General features: G+C 40.4%; 2 protein-coding genes across 2 annotated transcripts in view; both read left to right on the forward strand.

Moving 5' to 3' along the window:
• Positions 1-6,371, forward strand: part of LOC148122129 (protein crumbs homolog 1-like) — an 88,714-nt gene extending 82,343 nt beyond the window's left edge. The window contains exon 9 of the mRNA XM_087906650.1: positions 5,287-6,371. Within this exon, the coding sequence (XP_087762776.1) occupies positions 5,287-6,371 (1,085 nt within the window). The remainder of the gene's footprint in view (positions 1-5,286) is intronic.
• A 1,080-nt stretch (positions 6,372-7,451) lies between these two features.
• Positions 7,452-21,420, forward strand: part of LOC125398242 (protein crumbs homolog 1) — a 43,765-nt gene continuing 29,796 nt past the window's right edge. The window contains exons 1-5 of the mRNA XM_087906651.1: positions 7,452-7,562; positions 10,351-11,022; positions 12,747-12,912; positions 15,907-16,813; positions 18,990-19,118. Coding sequence (XP_087762777.1) covers positions 7,452-7,562; positions 10,351-11,022; positions 12,747-12,912; positions 15,907-16,813; positions 18,990-19,118 — 1,985 coding nt within the window. The remainder of the gene's footprint in view (positions 7,563-10,350; positions 11,023-12,746; positions 12,913-15,906; positions 16,814-18,989; positions 19,119-21,420) is intronic.

Genomic DNA, 21,420 nt, shown 5'->3' on the forward strand with positions numbered 1-21,420 from the left:
CAGGGTTTCACAATGTAGCCCACACTGTCCTTAAGGTCAGGATCCTCCTAATTCAGCTTTCCAAGGGTTTGGGTTACAGGTGTGTGCCACCATGTCTGACTCCCTTTCTATACATAAATGTTATGTATTTAGTTAATATTTACAATAAACCAGGTGGTGGGTATTTTTCTATCATGATTATTTTCAAATGAGACATAATATGCTACATTAGAATTTTATGTAAAATAAATAGTAAGATTTTAGTTAACTGAATTGATTTCAAACTATGCTAAACTTTAAGCAACTGCATTATTCATCAACACTTTTACATGATCAACCAAATAACTACTAAAACACCCCCAATGGAAAGATTGACTGGCAGGTGAACTCCCAGAAATATCACCCAATCCTTTTATTTTGATAGACAGCAGACCTTATCTTTGCCCAGTCAGTGAGTTAACCAGCAAAGGAATTTTCTATTTCTTTTTCTTTAATTTTTTGTTATCTTTTATTTTACTTTTACTGTATGAAATGGTTTGCCTTGCATGTATGCCTATTCACCATATGTGTACTTGATCCCTGTGAAGGTCAGAAGAAGGCATTAGATCCACTGAAACAGCAGTTATAGGCAGATAGGAGCCACCATGTGGTTGTTGGGAATCGAACATGGGGCCTCAGCAAGAGCAGCCAGCGCTGTTAACCACAGAACCATCTCTCAAGTCCAGAGAGAGAATTTTCATTGCGTTTTTCCCCACTTTTAGTTGACCAACCCCATCAGATAATCTGACCTTACTTGGTGTGATGTTTGTAGAACTGATCTTAAACAGACAGGAGCACACGTCCCTGTAACCATTCTGTTTTCCTATGTATCCTTCAGACTTTTAATGTCAAGACAGACTTTCTCTTCCTTTCTAGTTAAACAATGGCAAGATCTAATTTTTTATATATAGGAGAAATATTTTGGCAAGTTATTGGTATTTTGTGAAAGATCATACCTATATATTCTAAGTGCAATGAGAACTACAGTAACATCTATAAAGAAAGCACTGTCATTGGTATGCATATGCCGAACAGATGCAAATTAAGGCAACTCAGAATTTAGGGAAATAAGCATTCTATTTCGGGCCTAGAGGGTCTTGCTTGCCGAGTTTTAACGACTCCTGGCACATCTTCCTGTCTCTAGTTTCTTTCTCTTCCCTCATCCCTGTGGGACTGACCTTTGGAAGGGACCACATTGGTCTTCTAGCCCACATTTACCCCACTGCTTCCCACTGCCAAAAGTAAATAAGTAAATAAATAAAACAATAAAAGCCTTGTGAGCTCCAGCTCTGTGATCTGACTGCACTGGCCTAAGCGTTCTGACGTGATCTTCCTCCATGAACCTTCCATGGCTGCGAGTTTGCCAAACACCATCGCCGCTTAGGAATGTCTTCAAATTTTCCATCCAGGGTGTTTTGTTTCTTTGCTAGCTTGTGCACACAATAATTTTTTTTTTTATTTTGGTCACTCTGATTTATATTTGAAGTGTGGATTCCACCTTAGTTCCCTAAAACTTTCCAGGCCATCCTGAAGTGAGGCTGCTGTCACTTTTGCCTGTGTAGTTTCCTGGGATCTCCCCATGGCTGCCACTCTGGTGTGCAATGGCTCACACTGCCAGTTTGTTTTCATACATTTGTTCTACCTTCACTAAGCTCAGAAAGACCTCGTTGTCATTTCACGCTATCTACATGACTTCATGCAAGGTCTATATGACATCGCCATATCTTTATTTGTTTATTTGTTCACTGTCTGTGGTTCAAAGCCTTTACTAGAGCTTTTCTAAACACGGTCTGGTGGTGCCTGAGTTTGCTCTTTACAGAGTCTGAAACCACTGGGAGCCTGCTGTGTACGATGTGTTTTCATAAATGCCGTATTATTATACTGCAATGCCAGCAAAGCGTGGCCTTCGGCTTCCACATCCATCCACTTCCTGCAATGTTCTGTGAGAGTAAGGCACAGAACAGCACTTTGTAAATTTTAAAGAACTGAAAATTGAATGTTTCATTAATTGTTAAGATATTTTATGGTAGGTGCTAAACTAATTTCTAGGAGAAACTAAAATGCAGACTATTGTAATAATCAGCTTCAGGCTTTTCAGAGTCTAGATGAATTTCTAGGATAGATAAAGGTTCTTGGGAGCTAATCTGAAGTTGTGTGTCCATAAAGAAATTTCTTGTTTGTGTCTATTGTCTGTGTAGGGTCTTTTTGTGTAGCTGAGACTGTCCTGGCCCTCACTGTGTAACCCAAGCTTGCCTCAACCTCCTAAAAGCTAAGATTAGGAGTATATCCTACCAAGCCTGACAGAAATTTCTCTTGAAGAAATACTTGCTGGTTTCTATCTCAAATGTGTAGAAATCAAATTTGTGGAAAATTTCTTCTAATACAAAAATTCAGACCCCTGATGGAGTTAAATTTTTTTTAGAATACTCGTTGATAGTTCATCTTTGCTTTTAATGTACCATTCATCCTCTGAACCCATAAAACAGATCAGTTCCATCCAGCTCCGCTCTTTCTATCCATGGAGCATTTGTCAGAGGTGCCCTCAACACTGTGCTGGCATGGTGGGAGATTTTAAATAAAATTATAGTACCTCACCATTCTCACAGTACTTAAAATATTTTTTAATTAACAGAGCCTCTGTGAAAGCTTTCTGAGTAAGATAAAATATAAGTATGCTGGAAACCTTCCAGTCAAGGACCTAAATGTCTGGTGCATAAGTGCTGGTGAGTCGTGAAGAACTGTCATTTCCTAAATTAGTAAGCATACATAAAAGTATACTTTAGGTTTTGGACAAGATTTAATCCTTTATAAGATATTTGTTACTTTAGGAAAATCATTAATTCATTTAAAAGATCTATTGTCAAATGAATCTTTAGTTTTAAGGATTCTTGGGAATTTCAAAGTCAAGTATTAAAATAAGGCTTAGACTCTGATTAATGAATAAAACACACTTTCTTTCCTAGTGGAATTTAGAGTCTAATGAGATTCTACACTATTACCTGATATTTCTCATATTTACTTTATATTATTATTTCAAGACCTTTCCATTTGAAGAACAGAACAAATAACCATACTTTGTAAATTATCTTTCAGTGATCAAGTACTATTTGAACTTTGTCAGTAAGTGTAATTTTTTTTTTGGTTATTACTTTTCAGCAATGGCCAACACATACTGAGAACTTAGACAGCAGGCAGATTTGCAGTCATTTACAAGACTTAAATCAGCCTGTGAAAATCTTTGTCATGCAAATGCAATTTTTAAATTCCCATTTTATTGATGAGGAAAGTAAGATTTTCAAAGCAAAAGGAAGCAACCTGCTGAAGATCACACAGCCTAGCTGTGGTTTTCACCCAACCCTATTAAGATGGGAACCCTTGGACGACAAGTTCGTAATGAAGTAAAACCACAGGGAGGACAGTACCTAAGGAATGAGCCCACATTTGTATCTAGGGTCATTGCCAAAAGAAGACTTTTTCTCTTTTTGTTTTATTTTTATTATATATATATATATATATATATGTGTGTGTGTGTGTGTGTGTATGTGTAATAAGTATAAGTCTAACTGTACATATATGTAATATGTACATATACATGTGTAATAAGTCTAACTGTAAATATATGTAATATGTACATATATATGTAATAAGTATAAGTCTAACTATCCATATATGTAATATGTACATATATATGTAATAAGTATAAGTCTAACTGGGAAAATAACATATACTCATTAGTACCCAAAATGTCTAGAAACATACAATTAGCAGTTAAGATAGTTTCAGACTGAATTTAAAAGCATTATTTGGGGTCAGGCTGTAGAAATATTTTAGAACTTTGACGTTGGACTTGCTAAACATCAACTTCTTCTGCAAAAAAGAGCTAAGAACGTGTGCCTAGCAAACTGCAGATGATTGTGAACAGAAACCCAATGTGGATGAAGGTACTGGGGAGAACCATACAGTGCTCTACATGTGTCATTTTGGTTTTGCCCATTTGTATTTACAGCCACTCCTAAACATGGTCTGTCCTAGCTTGATGTCTGCAACAGAGATAAAATACTCACCAAAAGCACAGTCTGGGAGGAAAAGGTTTATTTTGACTTATAGATCATTGTCCCTCGTTGAGGGAAGTCAGGGCAGGAGCTCAAAGCAGGAACCTGGAGGCAGGAACCCAAGCAGAGACCCTGGGGGGAAAAGCTGCTTGCTGATTGCTCTTCATGGCTTGCTCAGCCTGCTTCCTTATAGCACCGAGGAGCACCTGCCAAGGAATGGGACAATTTAAATGGTACTGGGCCCTCCTGCATGAACTGTTAATCAAGAAAACGCCCCCACAAACTTGCCTACAGGCCATTCTGATGGAGGCAATTCCTCAAATGGAATTCCTTCTTTCCATGTGACCCTAGCTTGTACCACATTGACAAAAACCGATAAACATGATGTCCTGTTAGCTTGATTAAAATAGATCTAATAATTCTTTTATGGATAGTGTTCTATTTTTCTTGAAGTCAAGAACAAGATTTCAGGAAAGTGAAATAAAAGTTATCAAAGGGAACTTGCTGTAGAATAGGCATCTTGTTTTATATAAGAATGCAGAACAAAGAAGAAAAAAAAAGAATGCAAGAAGAAGAATGGGCCCTTTCATCTGCCTGAGGAACTTCATTGTGAAAGATGTCTGTGTGTGTGTGTGTGTGTGTGTGTGTGTGTGTGTGTGTGTGTGTATACATATATATCTGGTAAACTTTGGTTCTAGGGGTTATAGGATGGAACAACAAGAGAAAAAGCAATCATTATTTCCACATCAAGGAGAGGAAACTAACAGGATAAACAGGAACTGAAAAAAAAAATCCAGGAATTAACCATTTTTAACTCTAGGATCATTGCCAAAGCCGGAGTTTCCCTCTCTTTGTTTTGCTTTCACGCTAGTGCCATATGTATATTGACAATGGTAACTTGACTGCTGAAACTGACAAATGTTCTATTTCTAGAAGAATTCTAGTCTGTCGTGACTGCTCTTTTCACAGCATGGGTAGAATCATAGCACAGAATTTTAGTTTTCCTCAAGAATTACATTTTACTCCGTCACAGTTATAACCCTGAACTTGATCTGAACTTCTTGATTATATACAAAATGTATACGAAACTTTCATTGATGATTAGATTATATGTGTCTATGTGAGTGTGCATACATTTAACCTATTTATTAATGATGTGATTATATGTGTCTCTGTGAGCGTGTATACTTTTAACCTATTGTTTCTTATTGAACAGGAATCCACTGTGAAGAAGACATAGATGAATGTCTGCCAAACCCTTGCCAAAATGGTGGTATTTGTGAGAATCTGCCTGGGAATTACACCTGTCATTGCCCCTTTGATGACCTTTCTGGGACATTTTATGGAGGAGATGACTGTTCTGAAGTTCTCCTAGGCTGCTACCATCACCAGTGTCTCAACAACGGAAAATGCATCCCTCACTTTGAAAATGACCAGCATGGATTCAGCTGCCAGTGTCCTCCTGGCTATGCTGGGCCACTGTGTGAAACGCCCACCACACTTTCTTTTGAGAACAACAGTTTCCTGTGGCTCCCAAGGGGCTCCCACGCAACCAGACAGCCGGAATGTAACATATCCTTGCGGTTTCAGACTGTTCAACCAAACACACTTCTTCTTTTCCGAGGCAACATGGATATGTCTATGAAGCTGGAGTTGCTAAATGGCCGTGTTCACTTATCAGTCCAAGTTCAGAACCAGACAAAGGTGCTGCTATATATTTCCCACAACACTAGTGATGGAGAATGGCATTTGGTAGAAGCAACATTTGCAGAAACTATAACCCTAGCCCTGATTGGCAGCTCCTGCAAGGGGAAATGCACCACTAAGACTTCTTTTCCAGGAGAGAATCATCGATCACTATGCGCTTTTCAGAACGCTTTTTTGGGGGGCTTACCAGTGGGAGCAACCAGCAACAGTGTGTCTGTGCTTAGCATCTATAATGTGCCATCCACACCTTCCTTTATAGGCTGTCTCCAAGATATTAAATTTGATTGGAACCACATTACTCTGGAGAACATTTCGTCTAGCTTGTCACTAAACGTCAAAGCAGGCTGCATGAGGAAGGACTGGTGTGAAATTCAACCTTGTCAAAACAGAGGACGCTGCATCAACTTGTGGCAGGGTTATCGGTGTGAATGTGACAGGCCCTATGCAGGCTCCAACTGCCTGAGAGGTGAGAGGGTTGGGGTGCCCTGGAGCACTGTGCGTCGGAGCAGAGCCAGCTCAGAAACGCCCAGGCAGCGACATCTTGTTACGAAACATAAGGAGCCCTCAGGACCTATTCTGATGCTTGCTCACTAAGAGACAAAAGGAGACAGCAGTGACATGTAATGATTAGGAGGTTTCAGGGGACAGCTAAGCTTTACTTGGGCTGAAAAGTAAAATAGTAACAATAGTAATAATAATTTACAATAAGCTAATAGCTCCTGTTGAAATGGCGTTTCATCCAGTTGGTTAAAATGCCCTTAGAGCTTTGCCATTTGTTGTATATCACAAATGTATGGGAAATCTTGTTTGAATAAGATGTAATCTTTCTGGAGAAATGGGAGCTTGAGACACAAAATATTAGAGTCGCATAGTAGTCCTGTATCCTGTGCTTGGCAGCGTCTCGCGGAACATCCATTTCCTTGATTTCTCTCTGTGCAGTTTGTATTCTTTAAGAATTGTTCTTATGATTAGCAGGTTGACAAACCTCCACTTCTACGCAACAGTGCCTCTTCCAAGATCTTACTGTACAAAGCAGATAGATGTCTTCAGGAGAGACAGAAAGAAGGCATGAAATGTAATATCAGTAAAATCCGGGAGTTGGAATACACAAGTCGACCCTATTCCTCTAGCATATCAGTTTGAAGTGTATTTCAAATCCTTTACTTCCAGCCCCACTCCAAAGTCTGCCATGGATAGTAATCAATACATATCTGCTCACTTTTATTATTATTATTATCATCATCGTCATGCATTGAGAGGTCTGAGGGGGAGCCCTAACAAACTGCTTTGAAGTTCAGCTGCAATTTACTCCAACATTTCAGAATAAGTCCAAGTAGGACAGCATCTGGTAAATAGTCTTCTCTGTGTTAGATGAAGTCAAATGAAAACCAGCCGGAGCCTATCCCCTACTCCATGTTCAATGGCTAAAAGTTATTAGAAACCCTTCGCGGGTTTACCCCTCACCACAATATTCATTACAATCACGGAGCTGTCAGACAATGAGGCATGGCATGTGCCGCTCTACGTAATATTTTAAACGGCGTGGCAAGTTGTTTTGTGATTCTTTTTCAAGGAGAAAAGGTAAAATTATGCCGAGGAAATGATCCACTTTTTGAAGAAAAATCTAATTGACCCAAGGCAATATTTTTACTACATATACAAAATAACAAACAGATGCGGACTCATTTTGACTGGCTTCCAGATGCGGTGACCCGTGAGGTTAAGGCTGACCGTGGGCATGCTGACTGTCCTAGGAAACAGGCTCGAGAGATGCCAATCCAGTGGGTTCTGGTTTTCTTTATCTGTTTATTCTAACTTGGAAAATAATGAACTTTTAAAACCAAATTCCTGATTTGGCTACACTCTCCATGTTTCCCATAGTCTGATTATACCCCTATACTCACACTGAATGTGACTATATTCTCTATTCTCGTACTATTTGAAACTGTTTAACCCTATGTTTGGCATCAAAAGATTATAGTGCAGGAATTTCATAAAACCAATTCTTTCTGGAAGTTTTTGAGAAAAGTTTAAAGGGAAGTATATTTTTCATATCATCTCTGAACCATGAAGTTAAAATATTTTTTATTTGCTAGAATCTATGAGGGAATGTTTTCTGCATTTTATTTCTTTCGCACAGATACACAAAAATGCTTAAGAGCACAAATGACAACTTAGAGTCTGTCTGCTATATGAGACACACTAAAAATCTGGAGAGCGAGCCACCCAAATAATGAATTTTAAAGATTTATTTTATTGTTTTATTTTCTGTGTAAGTGTGTGGGTCTGGGTGTGTACTTATAGGTACCACATTAGTGCAGGTGCCTGCTGAGGTCTGAAGATTCCACTGGAACAGGAGTTAAAGATGGTTTTGAACTGCCTGATGTGGGTACTGGGGACCAAACATGGGTCCTCTACAAGGGCAACAAGTGTTCTTAACCATGTGAGCCACCTCTCTACTCTCCAAATAATGATTTTGGAATAATGTTTACCACTGGCAAATACAATGAAAGAAGACAGGCTGGGTAGAGGGTTTGCTTCTCTGAGTAACACAGAAGGTGGAACAATTGACAATATCTTGAAGCTGATCTCAAAAATCTTTTATGCCCCACTAGAGAGTATTGGGAAGGTTTGCATGGGTCCCTGATCTGCCGGAAGTGGTAACATCATATGTATTGCGTTATGTGTCAGAACAGGGATTCTGGGATGTTGTTCCGAAGGAGTGTATCACACACCTCCTGCTTTATTTGGAAAGTATCTATTTTTAAAAAGCAATACGTAGATATTCCCCTTCCTCTTTCAGGTTTGACAGGGCTTCATTCAGTAGCTGAATTTCTTATGCAAACCTCTGCTTTGAACCAACTTCAGGAATACAGAATTCACCATTCTATCTTGCCCCAAATTTCCAAGCAGGTCTTTCTTTCCATTTATCTGGGCTGTGATTTACCCAACGCTTTAATTTTCTCACACAGTTTTCAGGGGGGTGCTCTCACTTAAGGATTATAATCTCTTTTTGGAGATTCCCAAATATTTGAAGAAAACTATTTCATACCCAGCCACCACCCCCATCATCCAACATATATTGCTTTTCTCTAGTGCCTCTATGTGACATGGCCTTGAGACTTCATCAGCTGCCTACTCTTTTTGCCATTCCTTTGCTTCTTTCTAAATAATATGTGATCGTTGGTCATATTAACATCATATTAACTGTGTGGCACATTGTTTACACATTGTATTTTGTCAGTCATTGTCATTTGTGAGGCTACAGAGTTCTTTTTTTTCACCCTAAACTGATGAGTCACATTTAAGCACCAATGGTTCCTCTTTACTCATTAAATTTCATCTTACAGTCGTCAGTCATTAAGATTTATCAAATCATTTTTTCATCCATACATCTGTAGAACATGTCAGCAAAATGTATTAGAATCACATCCTCCATGCCCATGGTCAAGTCCTTCCTATGTGGCTTGTGGTATTTCTAAAATCCTGTAGCACATCACACACTCTGACTACCTGCGTGTGATTTCGGAAGAATAGGATTACTGGAGAGTCAAGTTTCTAAGGAAAAAAAGAAACCCATTTCTGCATCCTGTCTTTTATTCTGACCGACAAAGTGATGCTGCAGGCATCCTAGGATGACCAGCAGGGGCCCGGCCCCCTGAGTTTGAGGGATTTTTGTGCCTAGCCTCAAAACTCAAGGGCTTCAAGAGCCCAATTTTCTTATTAAGCATTTTATCCTATACAAAAGTGCCACAGTGTGTTCAGAGATGTTAACCTTTTCAAAGAGGTTATTTTATCTGACAGTACCTTTGAAAGCTACCTGTAGTTGCCTGAAGCAGGTGGTGTCCAAATGCAGATTCACAATGCAACGCTCCTATAGGAATCAAGTCAGAGTTCTGAAAATGTAGCCTTTTATGCAGAAGATCTTCAAACACAGATGGTTGTCTAAGCAAGATTCACTGTGGTTCAGCGAAAGTAAAATATGTCTTACTTTCGCACAAACCTCAATTTGTGATGCTATCTAACCATGATGGGCTATGATCTTTTTTTTCCTGGTTACAACTGAGATATGAAAACCCAAAGCAGCAATGTCTTTATGACAGTATTGTTGTCAAGCTCAGCAATAATTTCTGCATTGCAAATTCAATAGTCAACTCTCAGCCCTTCTCATACTTGACCTCAGTTAGTTACCCCAACTGCCTTGTCTCTCACTACTTGGGGTACCTTCCCCAAACTGAGCTTGCCAATCGTGTTGTTGATCTTTGTCATTAAACAGAGAAGTTCATGACACGTCTGCTTCAGCAGCAATCGCCTGGACAGTGTAGCATGCAGGTGCATGACATGCTCATGACCACATCTTTCTCTTACCCAGATGAAGCTCAGTGGTGTCTAATGTTTCATTGATTGGATTTAGAGAGGTGATGGGAATCCTTTTTAGGTGATCATTGCAGAAACTTTATTTCTTTTCCTTTGTAACTGATGGGCCTCTATGATAACCCAAAATGTAGTGATTTTTAGTATGAACTTAGAAGCTCACAAAATGAGGCAACCTTGCCATCCTATTGTATCATAGCCTGTCCGGAACTTGAGGAAGCGTCTCGTTGTGTATGCCTGTGACAGTTTCGTCTCCTTATCCCTTTTTACATTTAAATGTAAAGAGTTTTCTTTCTTTCTCTTCACCTATTTTGACACTGAAGCGTATGTAGCAGGCAGATTTGGTCAGGATGACTCCCCTGGATATGCCATCTTCAATCTTGATGAAAATTATGGACAGAACGTCAGCCTCTCCATGTTTGTGAGAACACGTCAACCATCAGGCTTCCTGCTAGCTTTGGGGAACAGGACTTACCAGTATGTGAGTGTCTGGCTAGAACATGGCAGCCTAGTACTGCAGACTCCAGGCCTTCCCAAGTTAGTACCGACATTTTTACTCAGTGACGGAAATGCCCACTTAATAGCCTTGAAAATCAAACCAGATGAAATCCAACTGTATCAGTCTTCACAAAACCTAGGATTCATTTCTGTTCCTGCACGGACAATTCAAAGAGGAGACGTCATCTTCATTGGTGGCCTACCTGACAGACAGAAGACTGAAGTGTATGGTGGCTTCTTCAAAGGCTGCATTCAAGATATAAGATTAAACAACCAACATCTGGAATTCTTCCCCAATTCAACAAACAACGGATACCGTGATCCAGTTCTTGTCAATGTGACTCAAGGCTGTCCTGGAGACAATAACTGTAAGGTAGGTCATTCATATTGGCTATACACATAGTGCATACTAAAATTATACTTATTAAATAATTTATTGTAACCATTCTGCTTTTGTTCTTGGTTTTGGGGACAGAAAACTCACAAAGTAGCTCAGGATGGTCTTGAAGTCACAGCCTTCCTTCTTCAACTTCCCAAATGATGGTGGGGATTACAGGGATATGGCACCGCACCCCACGGATGGTGGGGATTACAGGGATATGGCACCACACCCTGCGGATGGTGGGGATTACAGGGATATGGCACCATACCCCGCGGCACCATGTTATACATGAACAAAATGCTGATCACCCACCAGTCATGGAATATTTTTCATCTACGTTTCTCCAGAATGATTGGTAGAATTACAACAAACCATAAAAATGTGACATCGATTTTTATTGACATCATGAATATGTTATAGCCAACACAACTCCAGTCACATGCTTTTCCCTCTCCCCAAACGATCGACTTCCCTGATAATAATAGTATTTTAAGCTACAAATTCTTAATGGTATTCTATTAATTCTTTTAGCTAAACCAATTCTTTTTAGAAGATCCCACTAAATTTAATGTCACTGCCCAGCTTCTTCCATTAATTAACAACAAAGTCTCAGTTTCCCCTTGACAGTTCGTTTTAAAAGCCTTTGATATATGATTTCTCAGAGCCAATGCTGTCCTTCAAACACTTTTCATGTCTTCTAAATAGTTTTACACATGTGAGATGTTTAGCTCTTCATGGCCTTTTGATAGAAAAGAAGGAACCACACCAACATAACATGAGCGTCCATGAGTCCCAACAATTACAGTGTACAACATTCAATTTTAAGTATACATAAATGGACCACCATAATGCTCTTATAGTAATACTTTTCTCATAATTGAAATGATTTCATATGAATTAATCTGTTTAGTTATATTGAAAGACTACTATATGAAAGGGACATTGTTATCTCATTTATATTTACAGATGAAGAAATTAAGGTTTATAAAATTATGTAATATTCTGCGGTGTGGCTCAGTGGTAGAGTACATGCTTAGCAAGATTAGGGACTGTGTTCTATCTCCAAGAGTGTAAAGAAAGACCGGCGGGTAAACAATTAGGCAAAACCATTAAATAATAGATCTTGGATAAATGCAGAGCAGAAGGTAAACAATGACTTTAAACATGTTTGTGCTTTGACTCCTCTCTGAGTGGCTTTGAGAACTGAAATAAGACTGTTGCTGATGCAGAGGCAAGGCTAATGGGGAGGGAGGTGTTAACTGGGACATATAGGGTTAAGGACCAGTTCTCACTACTTCACTTGGTTATAGGATCTTGGGCAACTAGAGGCATCCAGGTATAACAATCTTCATAATCAGTGATAATAAATGTGTGCAAAGTGCCTAGTAACTCATACATTATGGAGAACATCATTCTATTTCAATAATCATCCGGTGCCATAGATCAGTTTATTATTTCTCCTCCTCTGTCATTCTGTTGTCTTTCCCTTTTATCTCGCCCCCACCTCTGTCTACTGCTCTTTCCTCTGCTCTTTTAGTAAGCAATTGGAAATGGTAGTATTCAGCTTTATTCTGCGTTATTAACAATGTGCAAAACGTTTAAAATGCAAAGATGTAGGGGCATTGGCATTTTAAAGTAACCGATGATCTCACCTTTAACATTTCCATATTTCATTGCCGTTGCTTTTTATCCCTTTGATTTTCTTCTTTTCTCAGTCCAACCCCTGTCATAATGGAGGTGTCTGCTATTCCCTGTGGGATGACTTCTCCTGTTCCTGCCCTACACACACGGCGGGGAAAGCCTGCGAGGAAGTTCAATGGTGTCAACTCAGCCCATGTCCCCCCGGCGCCCAGTGCCAGCTGGTTCCTCAAGGGTTTGAATGTAGGTAGCAGTCACAGCTGTTGTCCATCCAATTTACTTGGTACATTTCAATTGTCCAAGCCAGAGACAGTGAAAAAAACGAATTCAGGTTTAGACAACTTAGAGAAGCATGTGTGAGAAGTTTACAAAGCCAGGTGTGACCAATATCATGACCAGGATGATCTCTTCAATTCATCCTGGCCCGAGTTTCTGAGCGATAAAGCGGGCCATTGCAGCAACAAACCCAGGTCTTTGATTATTTCCATCTAATTTGTGAAGAACTAAGCAAATGATACCTGCCACCCTATGGTTCCTGGATTGTGTACATGGCCGCCAAAACCTAAAGCTTCCTCACATCTAAACAGGGAGAACAAGGCCTACCCTGAGTGTTTCTTTGTTTATGCCTTATGTGTATGGTGTATGCATTAGGTACAGATTCACTATTTGTAGTAACTGGTCCCCTCTTTCTGAATGTTTTCCAATCTAAAAATCACAGTCAAGACTTTGAACTAAGTACTGTGGTTTATGTATTGTCTTCTCTCTTAGGTCAAATAATTCACAGTCCAGATATAGACAATGCTCTGTGTTCAAATTAAATTTAAATCTCTTCTTGTTATTCAAAAATTGTGCTTTTAAAGATATGTTCTAAGGTCTTATGGTCTCCTATAGCAACAGAAAAGTGCACTGGGAAGATGGAACCCAGTAAAGCAGTCTGAATAAGGATCATAGTTTACCCTGAGTTTGCTTGATCTCCTGGTCATATGCAATGAGTGTTAAAACAAGATTTGAAATTTTAAAACTCTCTCTAGGTATTAGCATTATTTATTGAAGCAAAGTTCCCCAAAGAAAAAACAAGATCTAAAAGTATACTGAGCATTTTCCCCAAATCACGAGAAGTGGTTTCACCTTCACCAGCAGACTTGTTAAATAGATTTACAAAATGTGATAGACAGCAAAGAGATAATGAGATTGGTTGTTTAACCACTGGCTTTAAAAATACATGATAAGATATTTGTTTATGTTCCTTCCCTCCCAAATTCCTTCCCCAAATCTGGTAAGGAAAAAAAATAATTAACAGGGAAATTAAATGAGATATTTTTAAAATCTAGCCAAACCCTATATTCAAATTACAACACTTGAATTATTTGTTTTTTTCTCCTGATGTGATTTTTTTTGATCACTGTTGCACTTTCCAAAGTAAAAGGTAATGTTACTCCTTAGATCATTCACTTACTAATGCTCAGTGGACACTTACTGAAGGCCAAGCTCAGGGAACAACTGAGTGAACACTTCTATAGAAAGGATACCTGGTCCCATACAGCTCATGCACTGGAGCAGAGTTAAGAAACAAATTAAAAACCCAGTTTCAAAGGGCAACAGGAGTTACGAAGTAAATCAGGAATAGACTAGAAGGATGAGACAAGGAAGACCCATTTTAACATGCGTAGCCAGGGAAGCTGACATGCCAGCAGACCGCAACACTAGGGAGGTACTGAGCATGGGGACGTCTGGAGAAAGAAAATTCCAAGTTTAAGTTACAGAGAGTATAAAGGGCCTGGGCTGGGACAAGCTCCTTCATTCTGTGACCGTGTCACGTGAACGAGGAAGAGAATGTTATGAACTAGAAGTAGTTAAACAGGGGTCAGCTCCCACAGGCTTGGAGGGGGGTGTTTAGAACTTCCGTCCTGAACTAAGAAGCATTTTGTAGAGTCCTCTGCAACAACCACAGAAGTAGGGAAACTAAGCAGCCATATTTCGTAGGACCAATGATGGTGGCTGGTATAGAGCATGGCAAGAAAGGTCCCAACCGAGTTTTCAAGTCCCTGCTACTGAAAAGGGAGAACAGAAAATTGATCACTGGACTGAAACTGCAGAAGTCATTGGGACCTTGCCAGGAGCAATAGAGAAAACGGGAGATGAGAAAGTTGGAAGGCGTATACAAAGTACTAAGTTTTTATGGTAACAGAAACAGAGAAATGTGAGAGGGCAGTCAGGGTAGCAGCGCTATGGGGTCCTGTGGGTCTCTGCTTTAAATTTTCAGCAGATTTTACTTTCATGGGGGAAAATGGCAAAAAGCGAAGGGAAATGTTAGTGCAGGGGTAAAAATTGGGTGCACACAGGAAAATGAATGGTAGCGAAAATGAATGGTACCCTGCATGGGACTTGAAAGTCTGACCTCTTAAAGGAATATGGACAGGGTGTCAGTCCTAATGCTGAAAGAGGGTTGGCCCGGACACGGTTAATTAGGCTAACATGGTTGGTAGAAACCTGAAGCACTTCTGTGTCTTCTTTTGCCTCAAGGGTATATATAGAAGACTATAAACAGACATAGGGCTAGGTATTTTAAGAGCTAGAACAAACTGTGAATTAATCATGCTGTAGCAATTCTAAAAGAGAAATGCAGTAAGATTTTCAAAAGTGCTGTCTTTGGTGTAATACATGAATACAAAGTGCTATTGTTTTCTACTTTTTTCCCCAGCCACACGAAGTTACTTGGTTATAGGTAGCAAGTTGATATCTGGGCATGTAATTGGAGGGGTTTTTTTTTTCAGCATAAATCAATCCATCATTGTGAATGTTTCTGTTAACTGCATGTGGGTGCACTTAATCAGAAGCCAGGGTCCATTGTTAACTAATTAACGTGTCACCAAAACTAAATGTGTGATGTCTGTGTGTTTAGCTGTCTATTTTTAAAATGAAAATGAAGGCTTCCTTTATATAAGCCAATGGAAAAATAATAATTGACATTCCAGATTTTAAATGAAAACAAAATGGTACGGGTTGAGTTTTAGTATTCTCATTGGCGGGTTTCACACTCAAGCTTTATATTTTAGTGACCAAACTACTCACGTTCAGGGAATCTGCAGTTCTTCTCTTGTAAAGCAATGACAGCAAACATCTATAACGGGCACACTAGACAGCAACGAGCACAACACCTAACGTGTCAGTCATACAGACCTCCGCGATGTGAGGAGAAATACGAAGGAAGGTAACCGTTTCCCCTTCCCGCTCTAGGTATTGCAAACGCTGTTTTCAGTGGCTTGAGACAAGAAATACTGTTCCGAAGCAACGGGAACATTTCCAGAGAACTCACCAACATCACATTTGGCTTCAGAACACGGGATACAAATGCAATGATACTGCATGCGGAAAAAGAGCCTGGGTTTCTTAATATCAGCATTCAAGACTCCAGATTATTGTTCCAATTGCAAAGTGGCAACAGTTTTCATATGCTACGTCTGATGAGTGTGCAGTTGGTGAGTGACGGCACGTGGCACCAAGTGAAGGTTTCCATGGTAGACCCCCGGGCCCAGACCTCCCGATGGCAAATGGAGGTGGATAACCAAACACCTCATGTGACCAGCGCAATTGCTACCGGAAACCTGAACTTTTTGAAGGACAGTACAGACATCTATGTGGGTGACCAAGCTACTGACCCTACTAAAGGCCTGCAGGGCTGTCTGAGCACAATAGACATTGGAGGCATATATCTCTCTTACTTTGAAACTCTTCGCGGTCTCATTAATAAGCCTCAGGAAGAGCAGTTTCTCAAAGTCTCTACAGATGTGGTCCTCACTGGCTGCTTGCCATTGAATGCCTGCCACTCCAGCCCCTGTTTGCACGGAGGAAGCTGCGAAGACAGCTACACCTCTTACCGGTGTTCCTGTCTCTTGGGATGGTCAGGGACGCACTGTGAGATCAACATTGATGAATGCTTTTCGAATCCCTGTATCCATGGCAACTGCTCTGACGGAGTTGCGGCCTACCGCTGCAGGTGTGAGCCTGGCCACACTGGTGTGAACTGTGAAGCGGACGTGGACAACTGCGAGAGTCATCAGTGTGCAAACGGGGCCACGTGTGTCAGCGGGACTCACGGCTATTCTTGTCTCTGTTTTGGAAATTTTACGGGCAGATTTTGCAGGTGAGCGCAAAGTCTATGCAGAGTTCAGTCTTTTGGGAGCTCTGCTCCGGATTTTCCTTGTCAGGCCAGAAATATCTCCCCTTTAAATATCCACATGTGCTAAACAAGGCTGACTTGGAGCACTTGTGTCACAATTTGATCATGTGAAAATGTGATTATATTGTGAAATATTCTACAACCATGAATAACAGATTTTTAACCAGATAGTAAACACAATGTTTATGTTGCGATTTATAATACAACTTAGTAAAGGAAATTTAGGACATACACCAACATACAATCAGATGTTCTAGTGGCCTTTAAATAATGCTCAGCATGTCACTGATAGCACATTCATTCAGTTCACCTATTTAAAAAATCCCCCCCTTTTTTCTAAAATCGCATTCGTAGTTGATTGTTCTTGTGATCACTTTTTGCAGAAATTAAAAAAATAAGTTTTTCTTTCTAAGTCACATTGCTTTGGTGTCATTATTTTTACAACGTACACTGCCTTACATTTATCAAATAATTGAGTCATTGTAGGGAGGCAAGAAGGTTGTTATTAACAAATAATATATTCCAGGAGTTGGGCGAAAATAGCTGGAGTGGAGCAGCCTGTAGACATCACTTGAATTCAGAGGCAGAGTCTCCTGGCAGACGTTACAGGCAGCCATAACTATAAAAAGTTGTGTTATCTCCACAACACCTATTATTGTTCAGAGCTCTTAATGGCAAGGAACAGTGGGAAGTACTAAGTGCTTCAATAACAGCATTCAATAGAGGCTGTTTCCTGTGAGTCAACAGATTCATTTGCCAATAAACAGCATACCTGGTTAAAAGCAAGAGAAATTTGAGATCAAAATTAGGAGTCTTACACAGTGACCATGAATAAGAAAACATGTATGTCCTCCTAACAAGTTCTCTGAATTTTTTTCCTGTCTGATTCATCAAAGTCAAGTGTAAAGAATAAAGTTCTCCAGAGTCCCTTCTGATGAATGCCTCAGAAGCTGTTTACTAAGCTAAGGTGTGTATGAAACGGGAGGTTTGCATTGCTAATGACCTCTTTTAGAGCTATTGACATCCGTGACACTTTTGAAACATTCTTATGATATTTTCTTTTTGAAGTAGAATTAATTAGCTCTTTTGAAAAGACACGCCCTTACACCATCTTTCAGCTGGTTTCTCTGTGTTAGCTGCAGTACATGGCAGAACAAAAGTGAAGTTTCTTTCCATTCATTTCCCAGATAATTATTCTCTATCTGATCACACACACACAAACACATGCGTACGCGTGCACACACATGCACGGACACACACGCATGCATGCACAGACAGACATGCACACACACAAATATATAGAATACACATCCATGCATATACACACACACATCCACGCATGCATGCACACATACACACTCATGCGTACACACACGTGTGCGTGCACACACACACACACACACACACAGCCAAAGAACCTGAGCAACACTCTTAAAATCTGTATAAAAATCAGCTCTTTCAAGCCTAAGTAAGGATTTTTTTGTTTGGCAGTGTTTTCTTAGCTTTTAACAAGCTGTTCTTCCTTTTATGTGGATTCTTCAGCCCATTCAGCCTTGCTGCCATACAAGGACTCGCACGCTGAACTCACACGCAGTTACATTGAATCCTATACACAAACCTTCTGGACAGCACTTGGCTTGCACTATGCAAAGCTATGAGTTATGAGAGCGGGAGCAGGCAAGTCTTGGCAGGGCAACTGTAGTTCAGCTCTGAAAGCCAACGGAGACACCGCACGAGTGCCCGAGCACCAGCGTGTTCGCCTTGCTTTCCCGGCCTTTGTAGAGATGCAATTTTCCTGTGGCCTCCGTTGATTTATTAGAAAAGCAGCTGCAGACCTAGCTATGTGAGCTAGCCCCAAATTTACTGCCACCCCATGCCATAGATCTTATCTTCTGCAGGACCGGCGGTGGAGAACAGAAGATGGATGGCCATGATGGTTGCAGAAGCCTCCAGCAGGGGTTTTTCTGCTGGAGAACCTGGTGTTTGTACAATGCAGCAGCACGTGTGAGCGTTTCTTGTTGCTCCAGCCTCGGGACTTAATTAGCCTAACACTGACTACATATACAAACTTTTCCAAAAGCATTTTCTTGAATGAAATGAATGAGATAAACAGCTGTGGCCATTACTTTTATCTCTCTAGACACAGCCGATTACCCTCAGCAGTCTGTGGGAACAAGGAGGCAAATCTCACTTGCTACAACGGAGGCAACTGCACTCAGGTCCAGGAGGACTGGAAATGTGTGTGCCGGCCAGGTTTCACTGGAGAGGGGTGAGTCACACGAGAACTTCATGCGCAGGAGTTCTGAGCTAAAGAACAGTGGGATTGCCCAGAGTTCATTTGCTCCTCCAATTTTTCATTGCAGTTCCCACAGAAAATCTATGTTGAAATATAGGTCCAGACAGAATTTAAGCAACAGAAAAGAAGAAAAATGACAGTGTAGGTCAAAGTATAGAATATTTTACCAGCCGAGACTTCAAATAGGAAAATATGATTTTTAAATATATATAGTGTTTTATTATTCTTTCCTATAAGTACCTTCTGGATTCCCGGAGTCCTCCCCTCCCCTGACTAACTCTAACATATGATTTCAAAATATGATGATTTTTAAAGTAAAATAAAGCACACCTAAAAGATACCTCATATGATAAACTACACCCTAAAGTGTATGTACCCCTTCCAAGGAACTATTCCTTCCACAGAGAATCCTTCAACTCCTCACTTAGGGTCCGCCATTGGAATCGGACTATCTGTGACCAGCCTGGATGCAAGCCAAGTTGTGTATGCATTTGACTGGTTGGAGTGTGGGCAAGGGGAAGAGAGAGCATTCCCCCTGCTTTGATTAGATCTCCAAAGAGGCAGGGGTGGTGGTGGCATACACCTTTAATCCCAGCACTCAGGAGGCAGAGGAAGGTGGATCTCTGTGAGTTCAAGGCCAACCTGGTCTACAAGAGCTAGTTCCAGCTACGGCTGTTACACAGAGAAACCCTGTCCCAAAAAGCAAACAACAACAACAAAACAAAAACAACATTAACAAAAGATCTTCTAAGAGATATCCATCCCTCAGACAGATACAAACCAGGAGTCTACGGGCATAGGTATTATGTACGCAGATAAAACATAGCCCCTAGTTTTTAAGACTAATCCACTTACCTTACAATATTATCCCCACTTCTTAGATCTCTGTAAGCAAGATTTTATTATTTTCAGTGTGTGTGTGTGTGTGTGTGTGTGTGTGTGTGTGTGTGTGTATGTGTGAGTGAAGGTAAGTGACAGATTGATTGATGCTGAAATAAATATACGCAACGGTGAAGTTGAGCTGTCATCTAAGCATGGACTTCTCTTGGGAACGCTGCCATGAGGTCATGAGTAAGTAAGTGTTTGCTCAGCACAATTAAAATAAAATATAAAATGTGTTCCTCCATCTCCTACAGACTAGAGTAAGATACAACCAAGATATACATGTGTGTGTAAAAGGAAGTAGAGAAGTCACGTCCACTTTCCAGTCTGTTGCACTATGATGTCAGCTATTAAGTCAGCATTTGGTTGACCTCTGCTTCCACATCTTCAGCATATTATAAATATATCTTTGTCCCAAATGTAGAAAAGTCTTTACTATATTTAAATGCTGGTTGCTTCCTGGTTTAATATTAGGCCCACTAACAGCACCATGAATAGGGTTCATCCAATACCTTGAATTTGTTGCTGTTAATATTTCTATCTCCTCTAATACCTATCACTTTTCAAATTCATACTTGTCATTTAAAGACGGGGAAAGGGTTGCTAATTTTCATTTCTTTCCTGGGAGGACTTTCATCCAACTAAACCTTACTGATGAAAAATGGATTCAAACAGTGAATGTGTGTTTAATATATTCTGATTTCCCAAACACGTTGAGCAACATTCAAGAGCATGTAATGACTTTCCATATATTAGTTATCATCTTCTTTGTTTTGCTCTGTTTTTTTTCTTTGGGGACAGGGTCTCGTTTTTGCTCTGGTTTGTCTAGAACTTGCTACCTACATCTTAAACTTGCTGTCATCCTTCTGCCTGTCTTCCCCCATTGTTGGGATTTGGGGGGTGAGGCACTACATTCAGTATATTATTTTCTAGTAGTCGCTTCCCTGGCATTTCTCATGCATATGAAAGCATCAACTCTTTTGCTCAAAACAGAAATTAGTAAGGAAATGAAAGAGTGACAGAAAGAACTGGGAACGTTCAGATTAGTCCCCCAGGGCCTAGGGCAGCGAGACCTCCACACAGCCGAGGACACGAAGAAGCCTCCAGCTTCATAGTGTCATTTCATCGGGTCCAGATGACGGATGGTGTGAGCGCCGGCCACCCAGGACACAGAGTGCTTGGCGAGCTCCTGAGAGTTGTCAAGTCTGGCTGGGATCTAATCAGAGAAGCCTCTTCCAGCCCAGAAGCCAGGACCATAAAAGGCAAATAGGGTCTCAGCTATGCTCGGTATCCTGCTGGAGTAAGGAGCTGTTTTCCTTGGAAGGAATCGCCGGTTCCCTCACACCCGGGATCTCACAGCTCCTCCACCTCAGCCCTTGCATTCGAGCCCAGG

The sequence above is a fragment of the Myodes glareolus genome, chromosome 5, assembly GCF_982192425.1.
Source record: "Myodes glareolus chromosome 5, mMyoGla1.1, whole genome shotgun sequence".
Classification (NCBI taxonomy): domain Eukaryota; kingdom Metazoa; phylum Chordata; class Mammalia; order Rodentia; family Cricetidae; genus Myodes; species Myodes glareolus.